The sequence below is a fragment of the Corythoichthys intestinalis genome, chromosome 1 (genome assembly GCF_030265065.1).
Source record: "Corythoichthys intestinalis isolate RoL2023-P3 chromosome 1, ASM3026506v1, whole genome shotgun sequence".
NCBI lineage: Eukaryota > Metazoa > Chordata > Actinopteri > Syngnathiformes > Syngnathidae > Corythoichthys > Corythoichthys intestinalis.
In genome coordinates, this window is record NC_080395.1 from 15,188,180 (window position 1) to 15,205,790 (window position 17,611).

General features: G+C 38.2%; 1 protein-coding gene across 1 annotated transcript in view; it reads left to right on the plus strand.

Moving 5' to 3' along the window:
- The window catches only part of pepd (peptidase D), a 53,783-nt gene that overhangs the window by 21,395 nt on the left and 14,777 nt on the right, over window positions 1-17,611 (plus strand). The window contains exons 5-7 of the mRNA XM_057849078.1: window positions 1,787-1,834; window positions 5,179-5,240; window positions 5,430-5,474. Of these exons, the coding sequence (XP_057705061.1) occupies window positions 1,787-1,834; window positions 5,179-5,240; window positions 5,430-5,474 (155 nt within the window). The remainder of the gene's footprint in view (window positions 1-1,786; window positions 1,835-5,178; window positions 5,241-5,429; window positions 5,475-17,611) is intronic.

Consider the following 17,611-nt stretch of genomic DNA (forward strand, 5'->3'; position numbering starts at 1 on the left):
TCCATGTTGCAATGTTAAATTATTTTTAAATCGTTCTTTATAAACCTTATTTGTTGAAAAAAATAATTTTTAGGATTCTTTTTTTGAGTATTTTTTTTATTTATGTTGCAATGTTGAAATCCATATTTCTTTTGAAAAAAAAAAGGTAGTTTTTTTACATTTTATTTTTATGTTGCATTGCTAAAATCTTTTTAAATCATTTTCTAAAAACTATTTTTTGAAAAAAAAAAAAAAATTTTTTTTCATTTTTATGTTGCAATGTTAAAAATCTTTTAAATATTCTTTTCTATTTCTAGTAATTTTAATTGTATTTATTTGAATTTAATTATTTTATGTTGCACTGTTAAATTCTTTTAAAATTGTTCTTTAAAAACTTTATTTGTTGAAAAAAAAAATTATTTGTTTTTTTGTTTTTTTTTTTATTTACTTATGTTGCAATGTTGAAATCCTTTTTATTTTTTTGAGAAAAAATATTTATTTTTTTGTAGTTTTTTACATTTTTATGTTGCATTGTTAAAATCTTTTTAAATCGTTTCCTAAAAACTATTTTTTGAAAAATATTTTTATTTTCTATTTTCATGTTGCAATGGTAAAATGGTATTTTTAATTTTATTTATTTTTGTTTTATGTTGCAATGTTAAATTCTTCTAAAAAAAAATTTTTTAAACTTTTTTTATTTGTTGAAAAAAATATGTTTTATTGTTTTATTTATTTTCATGTTGAAATAATAGTCTTTATTTAAAAATTTGATTTTTTTTGTATTATTTATGTTGCAATGTTAAAATCCATTTTATTTTTTTTAAAAAAAGATATATTTTGTAATAATATTTTACAATTTATTTTTGTGTTGCAATGTTAAATTCTTTTTAAATTGTTTTCTTAAAACTTTGTAAGTGTTGAAAATTTTTTTTTTTAATTTTAATTATTTCTTTATTTTCTCTTTTTGTGTTGCACAGTTTTTTTTTTTTTTATTATTAGTATTTTTAATTTTATTTTTTATTTTAAGTTGCAATGTTACATTCTTTTTAAATTCTTTTTTTGGGAAACTTTTTATTTGTAAAAAAAATAATAATTTTAATTTTTTTAATTAAGTTTTGATTTTTGATTTTTATGTTGCAATATTAAAATCTTTTTATGTTGATATTCTTTTTTAATTTATTTATATTCATTCATTTTGTGTTGCAATGCAAATTTATTTTTTTTACTGTTTTTAATTGTATTAATTTAATGTATTTTGTTTTGCAATGTTAAAATCTTTTATAAAGAGAAATTATACAATAAATAAAACCTATATTTTACAAGGAACATTTTACAAGAACAAAAATTGTAATGTCATAAAAATTAATCTCAAAGATGTTGATTATTTTGACACAAGAGACTAAAGCTAAAATCTAATGTTATGTCATGTAAAATAAAACTGAAAAATGTCATTTGAATTGGACAATTTGTTCGCTTGTAGTCTATCATTGTAACTTGACTTGGCTCCCCAGACAGACCATCCCTATTCCATTGTGTTGACTGTTGTTCCAAACCTAGACAACCTTCACTAATGTGAAGAAAATTAAAGCTACGTGATGGTTTTAAATGCTCCCGGGTGTGTCGGCAAAATGTCACCTGGCATTTTGGGCTGTTGGATGAGCATTAAGTCATTTGAGGTTCCCTGTCATATTGGTGCTGTGGAGCCACGGCGACACCTGGCAACTGGCGCGTCACTCCACAGTGTGCCTGTGTGTGCACGTATTGTTATCATTGATTCCTTTTGGGTTTTTTTGTTCTTGTTTTGCAGACCGCAGAAGTCCTGACGAACCTGAAACCATCTGTGCTGCTTACACTGGTGAGCTACATGAAAAGATATTTTTCCATAATGGGAACGTCCGTCTTTATTGGGTGATTACAAATGGGACGGTCTGCTTCTTGGCAAGGGAAAGAATGCTTTTTAACACTTTCATGGATGAATTATGATGTTTTTATTTAATTCATATAGGACAGAGGTGTCAAATTTGCGAGACACGGGACAATATTTTTTGACATGACATCCATTTGTCGAATTGGTGTAGTCACATACGTATTTTGCAATCGGCGATAAAATAAAATAAAACATTAAAATAACATGAATTAAGTACCAAACACAAGCTGCACTGGACAGTTTGGCCGTACTGCTTCGCAGAAGGGAGGCTGTGGCGCTGTACGAGCATGAAGCAGAAAAACATATATTTTTAATCAAAAACCTGACTCGATCCTCTGAAAAATTGCGCAATCGGCTCGTTTTCCAATCACGTGATGAGATCGGGACATCCCGAGCACTTTGTGTCGTATCTTATATTGGACTACTTTATTACTACTACGAAAATAAAGAGCTACGATGATAGTAGTAATTAAAAGTGAAGAAATATTACTTTTTAGCCAGATAGCTGGAATCACACCAGTCGAACTCGCACAATTCCAACGACCTAGGCCGGCAGAAACCGACAACCAGGCCAAAAGGCCAAACTCTGCACGTTCACTTTCGTCCTAACCCCTTGGGAAAAGGCTTCGAAACACAAGTTCACAAGTAATTCCATGTTGGCAGCAATCATACAGCACAGAGAAATAAAGCATAACATTTCAAACATGACTTTAACACTGTTATTTTTTGCTTTAGTTACATCCAAAACATCTCAATGTTTTCCTTTTACAAAATAACATAAACAACAAGACAAATAGACTTTTTGATAGCAAAGTAACAATTTATTTACACATAACTGAGAGATGACGCTGTTGTAGCCACGACAGCCGAGTAAACTTTCACCTCATCGCCGTCTCTGTCATAAAGATGGATTTTTTTGAGTCTCTGAGGGTTCTGCTCGGCGAGCAGCACGGACTCAACGGCATCGTCTGCTGAACTGGTGGTCCCAGGTGTTCTGCTCGATCGTCCAGCGCCGGGCATCCCGGGAATCCTCTAAGTTGTTCTCCATTCGGTCGTCTTCCGCCGGTGCCCCGGCCGTGCGGCCCGGCCATTCGTTGCCGTTGAATCGGGTTGCGGGTCTTACCAAATGCGCTACTGCCATCCAGTGGCCAGTTTTGTTGCTTTAAAATGGATTTTCAGCTTTGTGCTTTGGATGCTGCAAAATTTGTTGATGGGCTTCAGACTTCATAATGCCATGCACACAGTCAAGCAGTCCAGTGCCAGAAGTAGCAAAGTAACCCCAAAACATCAGGGAACCTCCACCACGTTTGACTATTGGGACAGTGTTCTTTTCATAGAAGGCTTCGTTCAGGAAACCTCCGCCATGTCTGACTGTTGGGAACATATTCTTTTCTTTGAAGGCTTTGTTTTGTTTCCTGTAAACTCTATGTTGATGCCTTTTCCCCAAAAGCTGTACTTTTGTCTCATTTGACCAGAGAATATTTTTCCAAAACATTTTTGGATTTCTCAGGTAAGTTTTGGCAAACTCCAGCCTGGCTTTTTTATATCTCTGTGTCAGAAGTGAGGTCTTCCTGGGTAACCTACCATAGAGTCCCTTTTCATTCAGACGCCGACGGATAGTACAGGTTGACACTGTTGTAGCCTCCGACTGCAGGACAGCTTGAATTTGTTTGGATATTGGTTGAGGTTCTATATCCACCATCCACACAATCTTTCGTCGAAATCTCTCGTCAATTTTTCTTTTCCATCCACATCTAGGGAGGTTAGCCACAGTGCCGTGGGCTTTACACTTATTGATGACACTGCGCATGGTTGACACAGGAACATTCAGGTCTTTGAAGATGGACTTGTAGCCTTGAGATTGCCCATGCTTCCTCACAATTTTGCTTCTCAAGTCCCAAGACAGTTCTTTGGTCTTCTTTCTTTTCTCCATGCTAAATGTGGAACACACAGGACAAAAGTTGAGTCAACTTTAAACCATTTTAACTGGATCCAAGTGTGATTTAGTTATTGCCACCACCTGTTATGTGCCACAGGTAAGTAAAAGGTGCTGTTAACTCATTCACTCCCAGCCATTTTCACCTTCGCTCCTTGCCGTTTTACTGGATTTTGACTGATTTTGCAAGGCCCACAGAAAATTTTGTTCTATTGCTATATAAACATGGAACCCACCAAAAGAAAGATTAGACTCTCTTCTTTCAGCAGAAAAAAAGGTTTGTTCTTATCTTTTTCCATTCTTTAGAAATCAGCATTAGAAAATAGCTTAGTTTGAGCAATTTTCCCATTTCTGAGTAAAAAACAGAGAAATTGAGCTTTTTGTGAAAGCATACATTTCAAACATAACTTTGACTTTAACACAGCTATTTTTTTGCTTTAGTTACATCTCAAACATCTGAATAATGTTTTCCTTTTACAAAATAACATAAACAACAAGACAAATTTGATAGCAAAGTAACAATTTATTTACACATAACTAACTGAGAGATGACGCTGTTGTGGCCGCGACAGCCAGGTTAACGTTTCCCTCATCGCCGCCTGTCTCATAAAGATGGATTTTTTTTAGTCTCTGCGGGGTCTGCTCGGCGAGCAGCACGGACTCAACAACATTGTCCGCTGCACTGGTGGTCCCGGTCGTTCTGCTCGGTCGTCCAGCGCCTGGCATCCCGGGCGTCCTCTCGGTTGTTCTCCTCGGTAGGCCGGCGCCTGGCATCCTTCCACCGTCGCCCCTGCCGTGCGGCCCGGCCGTTCGTTGCCGTTGAATCGAGTTGCGGGTCTTACCAAATGCGCTACTGCCCTCCAATGGCCAGTTTTGTTGCTTTAAAATGGATTTTCAGCTTTGTGCTTTGGAGCTCAGTTGAATCAGAACCCAGAGATGTCTCTTATGAAAAAAAAAAAAAAAACACTGAAACGATTAAAATTAGAACGTATTTATACGTTTTGGGGAGCAAATGAGTTAATTACACAAATTAGACAAGCATCACATGATTTTTCAAAGGGCGCCAATACTTTTGTTTTTCCCATTTTTGGAGTTTTGTGGAAAATGATAAGGATTTTTTTTCCCCATTCTTGTGTTTTTTCATTGCAAGCAAAAAAAACAAAGATATTATTGCCAAAGCATTTGTCATTGCAATCATTTTCCGGGAGAAATTGAGCGTTATCTGACAGAATTGCAGGGGTGCCAATACTTTTGGCCAGCAGTGGAATTAAAAGGTAATGTAGGCTGCTTATGAATGCGTTTCATTTTTGTGTGTGTGCGCATGTATTTCTTGTAGCGTGGACAGAACACAGACAGCGGGAGCGTCAGCCGTGAAGCCTCCTTTGAAGGAATTAGCCAGTAGGTTTTCTTTAATTATACTTTGCTTTATGTGTTCCCATGCATAATGGGAATTTAGCGGAGTAAACAATGCTGTTCGATTTGCTGCTTTCTGCTCTCGTTTGAAAATACTCCCACTAATTGGGCTACCCTTCCTGTCTTGCTTTATTTTTGTAAGTTTTTAAGTCTACTTTTCTTTGTTTTGTTCAGATTCCAGGTGGACAACATGTTGCTGCACCCAGTCATCGTGGAATGGTAAGATGTCACATGTGCAGTGGGGCAAATTAGTATTTAGTCAACCACCAATTGTGCAAGTTCTCCCACTTGAAAAGATTAGAGAGGCCTGTAATTGTCAACATGGGTAAACTTCAACCATGAGAGACAGAATGTGGAAAAAGAAAACAGAAAATCACATTGTTTGATTTTTAAAGAATTTATTTCCAAATTAGAGTGGAAAATAAGTATTTGGTCACCGACAAACAAGCAAGATTTCTGGCTGTCAAAGAGGTGTAACTTATTCTAACGAGGTCTAACGAGGCCCCACTCGTTACCTGTATTAATGGCACCTGTTTTAACTCATTATTGGTCTCAAAAACACCTGTCTACAATCTCAGTCAGTCACACTCCAAACTCCACTATGGCCAAGACCAAAGAGTTGTCGAAGGACACCAGAGACAAAATTGTAGACCCGCACCAGGCTGGGAAGACTGAATCTGCAATAGATAAAACGCTTGGTGTAAAAAAATCAACCGTGGGAGCAATTATTATAAAATGGAAGACATACAAGACAACTGATAATCTCCCTCGATCTGGCGTTCCATGCAAGATCTCACCCCATGGCATCAAAATGATAACATGAACGTTGAGCAAAAATCCCAGAACCACACGGGGGGACCTAGTGAATGACCTACAGAGAGCTGGGACCACAGTTACAAAGGCTACTATAAGTAACACAATGCACCGCCAGGGACTCAAATCCTGCACTGCCAGACGTGTCCCCCTGCTGAAGAAAGTACACGTCCAGGCCCTTCTGCGGTTCGCTAGAGAGCATTTGGATGATCCAGAAGAGGAAATGGGAGAATGTGTTATGGTCAGATGAAACCAAAATAGAACTTTTTGGTAGAAACACAGGTTCTCGTGTTTGGAGGAGAAAGAATACTGAATTGCATCCGAAGAACACCATACCCACTGTGAAGCATGGGGGTGGAAACATTATGCTTTTGGGGCTGTTTTTCTGCAGAGGGACCAGGACGACTGATATGTGTAAAGGAAAGAATGAATGGGGCCATGTATCGAGAGATTTTGAGTGAAATTCTCCTTCCATCAGCAAGGGCATTGAAGATGCAACGTGGCTAGGTCTTTCAGCATGACAATGATCCCAAACACACAGCCAGGGAAACAAAGGAGTGGCTTCGTAAGAAGCATTTCAAGGTCCAGGAGTGGCATAGCCAGTCTCCAGATCTCAACCCCATAGAAAATCTGTGGAGGGAGTTGAAAGTCCCTGTTGCCCAACGACAGCCCCAAAACATCACTGCTCTAGAGGGGAAATGCATGGAGGAATTGGCCAATATACCAGCAACAGTGTGTGAAAAGCTTGTGAAGAGTTACAGCAAACGTTTGGCCTCCGTTATTGCCAACAAAGGGTACGTAACAAAGTATCGAGATGAACTTTTGGTATTGACCAAATACTTATTTTCCACCATGATTTGCAAATAAATTCTTTAAAAATCAAACAATGTGATTTTCTGTTTTTTTTTCCACATTCTATCTCTCATGGTTGAGGTCTACCCATGTTGACAATTACAGGCCTCTCTAATATTTTCAAGTGGGAAAACTTGCACAATTAGTGGTTGACTAAATACTTACTATCCCCACTGTATGATCTTGAAGGCTCGGCTCTTTAGTTACTAAATATTTGTGTGTTCGGAAATTCAACCTGACTCTCTGACTGTATTCTCAGAGAGTGCGAGTGTTCTAGGAAGCAAATCCTTCTCTCTTTCTTTGAATTTACAAATGTTTTGTTCTCACTCGTGCTCCAATCCCCCATCAACCCACAACCCCTGGCATCTTGCTTTGAACAGCGTCCATTTCATCTAGCCTGAAGCTATAGCAGTTCTTCCAGAGTACAATCTAGCACTCCCAGGGAGTAGCGTGCTGAATAACTGACACCAAATTCCAACAACACTCTTTGTCTCTTAAGGAGTGTAAGCACAGCGTGCTTAGACAGGTTTTGTGAACGACTAGCATGAGCTTAGGCTTTCTTTGTGAGTTCACAAATGCATGTTGTCTTTTTTTGTTTTTTTTTCCAAAGGTTTAAAAGTTATAGGTAACACTTTGCAATAAGGGTCCCTTAATTAACATTAGTTAATGCATTTTAGACAATAACACATGTTTAAGTAACATGACATTCATTTAATCCCTTATCTAACATTTATTAATATATTAATTAACATGAGTTGATGCATTAGGTAATGAATTTTAAGACATTAACTAATGTTTAATTAACATTACAATAATTAATGTAATTGCTTACCTAACATTTATTAATACATGAATTAACATGAGTTAATGCATTAGTTAATTCATTAGTTAATGCATAACCAGACAGTAATTAATAGTTTTGTAAAATTAAAAATATATATTGGCCTATATAGGGTTAGGGTTTGTTAACTTAAAGTGCCTGTGACACGAAAAAGCATGTTTATTTCATAATACACGCGGTATTTTATGCCCCTGAATGAAATGGACCGCTTGGATATGTGTGGAAGCGATCGCCATATTTATTTAGTTTTTTGAATCCCGCGCCATGAAAATGAGTGACTTCCGGCTTCGGTCTTGCATTGAGGAGGAGGGCGCTGTGACGTGTACGGTAGAAGACGTTCTCTTCACTTTACAGTGTACTGTTGTGTATGAGGACGAAGGATTCAGCTGATTTTGCGGATTAATACTTTTATTTTTTGCATCACGCCAGCCAAACGGCTGCAGAAAAATCATTCTGTATGCGGGAGAGGTGTATGCGCCTTTTTGGAGTTTCAAAAGGTTCCCATTCACCGTGGATATTTACTGTGGGATCATTGGACTTACGAGGAAGTGAGTAAACATCTTGTTTTGTATTATGTCAAATACGAATACAGTGATTACAAAGTAAACACTATAAAATTCCTTTAAATAAAGGACTACTTACGTTTGATCATTGATAGGCATGTAAAAAGCTATCCTCATGCTCGTTAGCACGTTAGCTGCACAACAACTCCAGCCACCCTCCTCCAGGGAACGAACTCTAAATTGCTCTCCGCCGGGCGGTTTGCCGATCCGCAAAGAAACTCGACAACCGGGTCGTCATGTCAAATAATCCAGGCTAGTTATGTGTGATTTTCCACTTCGAAGACTTTGAAACATCCCTCGGTTCGGGTTAGCATGTCGGCTAGCTGTCACTCCTTCTGGTCTGTTTACATTCTCCGAAGCCGGGGAAAGGAAATTACATATGTCCGATTTAGGTGTCATAAAATATCGTTCGGGAGGTGTGACAGTAAAGGTGAAGTCGACTGTTTTGACCATTATGGAGTAATTTTGCCATGTCGTCTTGAATAAATGGATTTTTATTATTTTATATTCCATTTAGCACAAGATTGTTATTTGTCATGACCATGCCATTTATTTAGCAATTGGTGAAAGTACTTGGGTAAAAAGAATATCCTGTAAAAATATTGAAGTAAAGAGACAGAAACAATGACATTTTGCCGCTCTCTTCGTCGCGTTTTCCTCATTGTGAATAGTTCCCCCTCGACGGGCTGACTGGTCCTTCTCAAGCCATTTATACAGCTATTGGGGAAAAATACTTGGATAAAAAGAATATCCTGTAAAAATATTGGGAGTAGAGAGACTGAAACAATGACATTTTGCGGCTCTCTTCGTCGCGTTTTCCTCGTTCTGAACAATTCCCCCTCAATGGGCTGAATAGTAAAACCGATGAGCCCAGTCTACCGCTGACATCATCCACCTGTTGGGGACGCTAAAGCCCTATAATGGTAGGCGTGGCTAACCGGCAGATTAAAAGACTAATTTCTCGTCATCTGCGCTTTGCTAAATTGTTGTATATAGTCGAATCGTCTCAAAATATGATTCTAATTCACATAATAATGCCATTTAAGACTTTTTTTCTGGTGTCATATGCTCTTTAAGCATTTATAATTTCTTAGTTAAGGGACACATGTGCTACACTTTACAATAAGGGTCCGAAAAGCATTCAGTAATGGTTAATAAAGGTTTTAACTTAAGCATTCATAATTTCTTAGTTAAGAGACACATGTGCTACACTTTACAATAAGGGTCCATAAAGCATTCAGTAATGGTTAATAAAGGTTAAGAGGGGGGAACTTAAGCATTTATAATTTCTTAGTTAAGGGATACGTGTGCTACACTTTACAATAAGGGTCCAAAAAACATTCAGTAATGGTTAATTAAGATTAAGTCAAACTTATGAGGTACGTTCACGTGAAATCATACCATACTTTAGGTTTAAATTAGGGCTGTCAAACGATTAAAATTTTTAATCGAGTTAATTACAGCTTAAAAATGAATTAATCGTAATTAATCGCAATTAATCGCAATTCAAACCATCTATAAAATATGCCATATTTTTCTGTAAATTATTGTTGAAATGGAAAGATAAGACACAAGATGGATATATACATTCAACATATGGTACATAAGGACTATTTGTTTATTATAACAATAAATCAACAAGATGGCATTAACATTATTAACATTCTGTTAAAGCGATCCATGGATAGAAAGACTTGTAGTTCTTAATAGAAAAATGTTAGTACAAGTTAGAGAATTTTTATATTAAAACCCTTCTTAATGTTTTCGTTTTAATAAAATTTGTAAAATTTTCAATCAAAAAATAAACTCGTAGCCCGCCATTGTTGATGTCAATAATTACTTACTCAATGCTCATGGATGCCTATAAAATCAATCGCACCCAAGCGCCAGCAGAGGGCGGCAAAACTCCATAAAACACAACAAGGGAGCGTTTCAATGTGTACTGTCATTTAAAACTCTCTGAGCGGGGCATCTGCGTTAATTGCGTCAAATATTTTAATGTGATTAATTTAAAAAATTAATTAATGCCCGTTAACGCGATAATTTTGACAGCCCTAGTTTAAATATATAATATCTATAATACGTAACATTAATTCACATATACATTAGTGCATTAATAAATAGTTATTCATGTATACTGATACTAGTAAGTGATTATGTTATTTTAAAATGAGAAACATTGCTCTGTGAGTCCTTGGGTGCTGCTAACCTAACTGTAATGCCTGTAATGCCTCCAAATAAACAGGAAGTGACTTGATATCTACAGGAAGTTCACGATCCCTCAAAATAAACAGGAAGTGACACTGGAATCCCCCCAAATCAATAGGAAGTGACCCTGAAATGCCTCCAAATAAACAGGAAGTGACCCTGTAATGCCTCAGTCAACAGGAGCCCTCAAAAATCAACAAGAAGTAACCCTGAAATGCCTCAAAATCAACAGGAATTGATCCAATATGTACAGGAAGTGAATCCGAAATGCCCCAAAATAAACAGGAAGTGACCCGATATCAACAGGAAGTTCAAAATCCCCCCCAAATCAAAAGGAAGTGACCCTGGAATTAAGCATGTGCCGGTTACCGGTGTCACGGTTTACCGTGGTGTGAAAACGTCGCGGTTTCAAAACCACTACAATTTTCCGTCAGACCGTAGTACAGTATTCGTTATTTTTCTTGTGTCAAAAATGCAGCCAGAAGCGGCTTGGCGCAGCAGCGTTCACCCCCTCCCGTTTGTTGCTGTGTGTGAAAGTGACGCTATCGGCTAGACAGCCAGCTAACCCAAAAACAAACACTCCAAACATAAGGCGTACTGTTCTCCAATTTATTGAGCTCTCAAATCGTGGTAAGTGTAATATACAAAATGAATACATTTAAAATGTTGTACAATTACATTTTTCCATGTGAGTAGCTTCAACAGATTAGCACCATGGAAAAAGTTCGCCAAAAATAAAATACACATTTTCCTTTCAAATTGAATATACAAACTAACTAAAAGCTTACAAAGATTAACGTTAGCCTAGGCTTAGCTGGGAGAGCAACTTCGTTGAGTGTTACAGCCGCAGAGTGAGAAAACAAGCTTGATTCGCTTAAATGAAGGGGGAAAAGCGATAGCGTCAAAGATCGCTAATTGAGAAAGATGATCTTGCCCTAAGCACAAATCCACGTTCGCTGGATCAAGGAGAGGTCTCACTCCCACTGTGTTTAAAAATTTTTTTTTTTTAGATGAAACCTTTCCACAACAATATCGACATTTTAACTAACTTATGAATTCTTTATGTTCTTTTTAACACAAAGGCATGACATCATGTTGGCTAGAGTTGACACAGTGGCTGAAAATGGCGAAACTTCACTTAAGCTTTTCCACCCTCAAAAAAAAAAAGTCATGCAGTATAAAGTTTTAAAAATTTTATTCAGAAGTGTTTTTACTTTTTTATAGTAATTATTTTGTTCTTGCTCTAATCTTGAGCAACTTGAGCTGTGGCTCTGAGTATAGTCTATAAGTTATATTTATTTTAATTTTATTTAAAATATATTTTTTTATTGATAATTTATTCATTTCAACAATATATTCATGTTCCAATTTGCAACTATGGTCTGAAAAAAAAAATTCCTGTTCAATGGATTTTTTTTTTTTTTTTTTAACCCATAGATCTCAAAATTTTTTGGAGCTATAATTGCGATACTGTGAAATTGCGATATTTTTGCTCACGGTTATCGTACCGTCAAAATCTCATACCGGCACATGCCTACCTGGAAATGCCTCAAAATCAACAGGAAGTTCGAGATCCCTCAAAATAAACAGGGACTGACATTGGAATCCCCCCAAATTAACAGGAAGTGATCCAAATTGTACAGAAAATGAACCCGAAATGCCCCTAAATCAATAGGAAGTGACCCTGAAATGCCTCCAAATAAACAGGAAGTGACCTGATATCTACAGTAAGTTCAAGATCCCTCAAAATAAACAGGAAGTGACGCTGGAATCCCCCCAAATCAACAGGAAATGACCCCGGAAATCTCCAAAATCATCCGGAAACTACCCTAAAATCCCTCTAAATCAACAAAAAGCTACACAACATGTTCAGGAAGTTAACCCAAAATGCCCCAAAATAAACAGGAAGTGACCCAATATCTAAAGGAAGTTCAAGATCCTTCAAAAATAAACAAGAAGTGACCCACAATGAACAGGAGGTGAACCCAAAATGCCCCAAAATAAACAGGAAGTGACCTGATATCCTCAGGAAGCTTGAGATCCCTCCAAATAAACAGGAAGTGACCTTGGAATGCTTCAAAATCAAAAGGAAGTGACTCAATGTGTACAGAAAATGAACCCGAAATGCCCTTAAATCAATAGGAAGGGACCCTGAAATGCCTCCAAATAAACAGGAAGTGACCTGATATCTACAGGAAGTTCAAGATCCCTCAAAATAGGAAGTGACACTGGAATAACCCCAAATCAACAGGAAGTGACTATGTACAGAAAATGAACCCGAAATGCCCCAAAATCAATAGGAAGTGACCCTGAAATGCCCCAAAATAAACGGGAAGTGGCCTGATATCCTCAGGAAGTTCGAGATCCCTCAAAATAAACAGGAAGTGACCCTGGAATGCCTCAAAATCAACAGAAAGTGATTCAAAATGTACAGAAAATGAACCCAAAATGCCCCAAAATCAATAGGAAGTGACCCTGAAATGCCTCCAAATAAATGGGAAGTGACCCGATATCTACAGGAAGTTCAAGATCCCTCAAAATAAACAGGGACTGACATTGGAATCCCCCCAAATTAACAGGAAGTGACCTTGAAAACCCCCCAGGAAATTCAGGAAATTACCCTAAAATGCCTCCAAATCAACAGGAAGTTACCCAAAATGCCCCAAAATAAACAGGAAGTGACCAACCATCACAGCAAAGCTCCCATTGCAATTTCTCCAGAAACTGCATTTTCTAGTTTCTGATAAAATCATCAAAAAAGTTCAGTCTCCATTAGTGACCTGCTACAAAACCCCTGCAAAATTTCCCCAAGCAGGTTTGTTTTTATAACCCTCACCCCACCCCACGCTACATCTACAAGCAAACAAATTGACTACGTGCGCATCGGCTTGTTCCCCGCATTAGACTTCCCTGCCATCAGATGAATTGACATTTGGCCAGAATGAGGAGGAATGCTCTTCAGTCACACCTCCTGTTGAGAGAGGCAACATTTCCATGTGGCAAAATAACAACCCACACCGCCATTTCTCATATAGCTCAACGTTAATGCCCTGCCCTTTCGCTAGCTGTTTTCCACTGCAGTTTGTTTGTTATCCATTTAGTCTTATGGCATTATTTCCTATATGTTTTTTAAAAAAAAAAAACTAAATGTAAACCACTGTTACATACAACAGGACAATGTAGCTTAAAATGTCTAGAGTGTGTGTATGTGTGTACCGTGCCTCCTGTCCGTTGTTAGCTAAGATAGCATTTTAGTGCTTCTATTTTATTGGCATTTCACACAGCCTAAAACGTTTGACCGACCGACACCGTTAAAATATCAAAATGACCGAAATTAGTCTTAAAATTCCTACCAAATCACATAATTTACACATTAAAAAATCGAGGGGGAAAAAGGGGCATAAACATTGAATACAGATTTTGGCAAGAACTTCTAGTTCCCCAATATTCACCAAAACCTTGCCCATTTGTTTCTAATGGGACGCCATTGACGGAAATGTAGGTCCGAATTTCTCATTCATTTTCATTGGCAAAAAAAAAAAAATGAAACCTGTGTGCCCAAATCAACAGGAAGTTTCCCGAAATATCCCGTATTCGACAGGAAGTTAGCTGATATCAACAGGAAGTGTCCTGGAAATGTCCTCAAAACAACAGGAAGTGACCTATTATCAACAGGGAGTGTCCCCGACATGTCCCCCGATCAACACGAAGTGATCTGATGGCAACAGGAAATTTCCCTGAATTGTCCCAAAATCAACAGGAAGTGACCTGATATCAACAGGAAGTGACCATGAAATATCCCCTACTCAGCAGGAGGTGACCTGATATCAACAAGTAGTGTCCCGGAAATGTCCCCAAAACAGCATGAAGTGGCATGTAACAATAGGAAGTGACCCTGAAAGGTCCCCAAATCAACAGGAAATGACCTGTATCAACAGGAAGTGTCCCCGAAATGTCCCCAAATCAACAGGAAGTGACCTGATATCGACAGGAAGTGTCCCGGAAATGTCCCCAAATCAAAAGGAAGTGACCTGATATCTACCGGAAGTGTCCCTGAAATAGCTCCAAATCAACAGGAAGTGACCTGATATCTACAGGAAGTGTCCACAAAATGTCCCCAAATCAACAAGAAGTGACCTGATATCAACAGGAAGTGTCCCGGAAATGTCCTCAAAACAACAGGAAGTGACCTGATATCAACAGGAAGTGTCCCCGACATGTCCCCCGATCAACACGGAGTGACCTGATGTCAACAGGAAATTTTCCTGAATTGTCCCAAAATCAACAGGAAGTGACCTGATATCAACAGGAAGTGACCATGAAATATCCCCTACTCAGCAGGAAGTGACCTGATATCAACAGGAAGTGTCCCCGAAATGTCCCCAAATCAACAGGAAGTGACCTGATATCGACAGGAAGTGTCCCGGAAATGTCCCCAAATCAAAAGGAAGTGACCTGATATCTACAGGAAGTGTCCCCGAAATAGCTCCAAATCAACAGGAAGTGACCTAATATCTACAGGAAGTGTCCACAAAATGTCCCCAAATCAACAAGAAGTGACCTGATATCAACAGGAATTGCCCCTCAAATGTCCCCAAATTAACAGGAAGTGATCTGATATCAACTGGAAGTGTCCACACAATGTCTCAAATCAACAAGGCTGACCTGATATCAACAGTAATTGTCCCTGAAATGTCCCCAAATCAACAGGACGTGACCCGAGTGACCCGAAATGTTCCAAATCAACAGGAAGTGACCTAATATTAACAGGGAGTGTCCATAAATGTCCCCAAATCAACAGAAGGGCCCTGATATCAACAGGAAGTGACCACGAAATGTCCCCAAATCATTAGGAAGTGACCTGATATCAACAGGAACTGTCCATGAAATGTCCTCAAATCAACAGAAAGTTACCTGATGTCAACAGGAAGTGATCCAAAATGTTCCAAATCAACAGGAAATGACCTCATATCAACAGGAAGTGACCCTAAAATGTCCCCAAAATTACAGGAAGTGACCTGTTATCAACAGTCAGTGTCCACAAAATGTCCCCAAATCATCAGAAAGTGACCTTATATAAATAGGGCCACCAAATGTCCCCAAATCAACAGGAAGTGACCTAATATTAACAGGGAGTGTCCCTGAAATGTCCCCAAATCAACAGAAAGTGACCTGGTATCAACGCGAATTGTCTAGGAAATGTCCCCAAATCGATGGGAAGTGGCCTAATATCAACAGCAAGTGTCCCTGAAATGTCCCCAAATCAACAGGGAATGACCTAGTATTTACAGGAATTGACCTGTTATCAACAGTCAGTGTCCACAAAATGTCCCCAAATCATCAGGAAGTGACCTTATATAAATAGGTCCACCAAATGTCCCCAAATCAACAGAAAGTGACCTAATATTAACAGGGAGTGTCCCTGAAATGTCCCCAAATCAACAGAGAGTGACCTGGAATCAATGAGAATTGTCTAGGAAATGTCCCAAATCGATGGGAAGTGGGCTAATATCAACAGCAAGTGTCCCTGAAATGTCCCCAAATCAACAGGAAATGACCTAATATTTACAGGAAGTGACCTGTTATCAACAGTCAGTGTCCACAAAATTTCCGCAAATCATCAGGAAGTGACCTTATATAAATAGGTCCAACAAATGTCCCTAAATCAACAGGAAGTGACCTAATATTAACAGGGAGTGTCCCTGAAATGTCCCCAAATCAACAGAAAGTGACCTGGTATCAACGAGAATTGTCTAGGAAATGTCCCCAAATCGATGGGAAGTGGCCTAATATCAACAGCAAGTGTCCCTGAAATGTCCCCAAATCAATAGGAAGTGACCTGATATCAACAGGAAGTGATCCCATTATGTCCCCACATCAATAGGAAGTGGCCTGATATCAACAGGAAGTGACCCCATTATGTCCCCACATCAATAGGAAGGGACCTGATATCAACAGGAAGTGTCCCAGAAATATCCCCAAATCAACAGAAAGTTACCTGATGTCAACAGGAAGTGACCCGAAATGTTCCAAATCAATAGGAAGTGACATGATATCAACAGGAAGTGTCCAGTAAATGTCCCTTAATTAACAGGAAGTGACCTGAAATCAACAGGAAGTGTCCCGGAAATGTTCCCAAATCAACAGAAAGTTACCTGATGTCAACAGGAAGTGAACCAAAAGATTCCAAATCAACAGGAAGTGAATTGTATCAACAGCTTGTGTCTAGGAAATGTCCCCAAATCAGCAGGAAGTGACCTGATATCAACGCGAGTTGTCTAGGAAATGTCCCCAAATCGATGGGAAGTGGCCTAATATCAACAGCAAGTGTCCCTGAAATGTCCCCAAATAAACAGGAAGTAACCTGATATAAACAGGAAGTGACCCCGAAATGTCCCCAAATTAACAGGAATTGACCTGACATCAACAGTCAGTGTCCATGAAATGTCCCCAACTCAACAGCAAGTGACATATCAGCACGAACTGTCCCTGAAATGTCCCCAAATCAATAGAAAGTGTCCCTAAATCAACAGAACGTAACCTGATATCAACAGGAAGTGACCTGATACCAACAGGAAGTGACCTGTTATCAGAGATGTCCCGATTGATCGGCATCCCGATCACGTCATTTTCAAAGTATCGGAATATGGCAAAAAAATATTGGCCATTCCTTTTTTTAATATATATATATATATATATATATATATATATATTTTTTTTTTTTTTAATTAAATCGTTTTCTAATTGTATTTACACTCATCCAGAGTCTTTAGTTTAGGCTTAAGGTAGGGTTTTCAAATTTTATCCCGATAATGGCGTTAATTAATTTTTAAAAAAATGTATCACGTTAAAATATTTAACGCAATTAATGCATGCGCTGCACGATCCACTCACGCATTGTCGCGCTCAATCTGTAATGGCGCCGTTTTACCTATATAGAGAGATAAAAGGCAGCGTAAAATGAGTACAGTGAATTTTGGCAGCCTTTGGAGCCTTTTTTTAATTGGCTAAAGCCTTACAATCCCTCTCCCTACGGTTAGAAATATCATGGGAAGCAATGTGAGGAAGCAAGGTAGCAA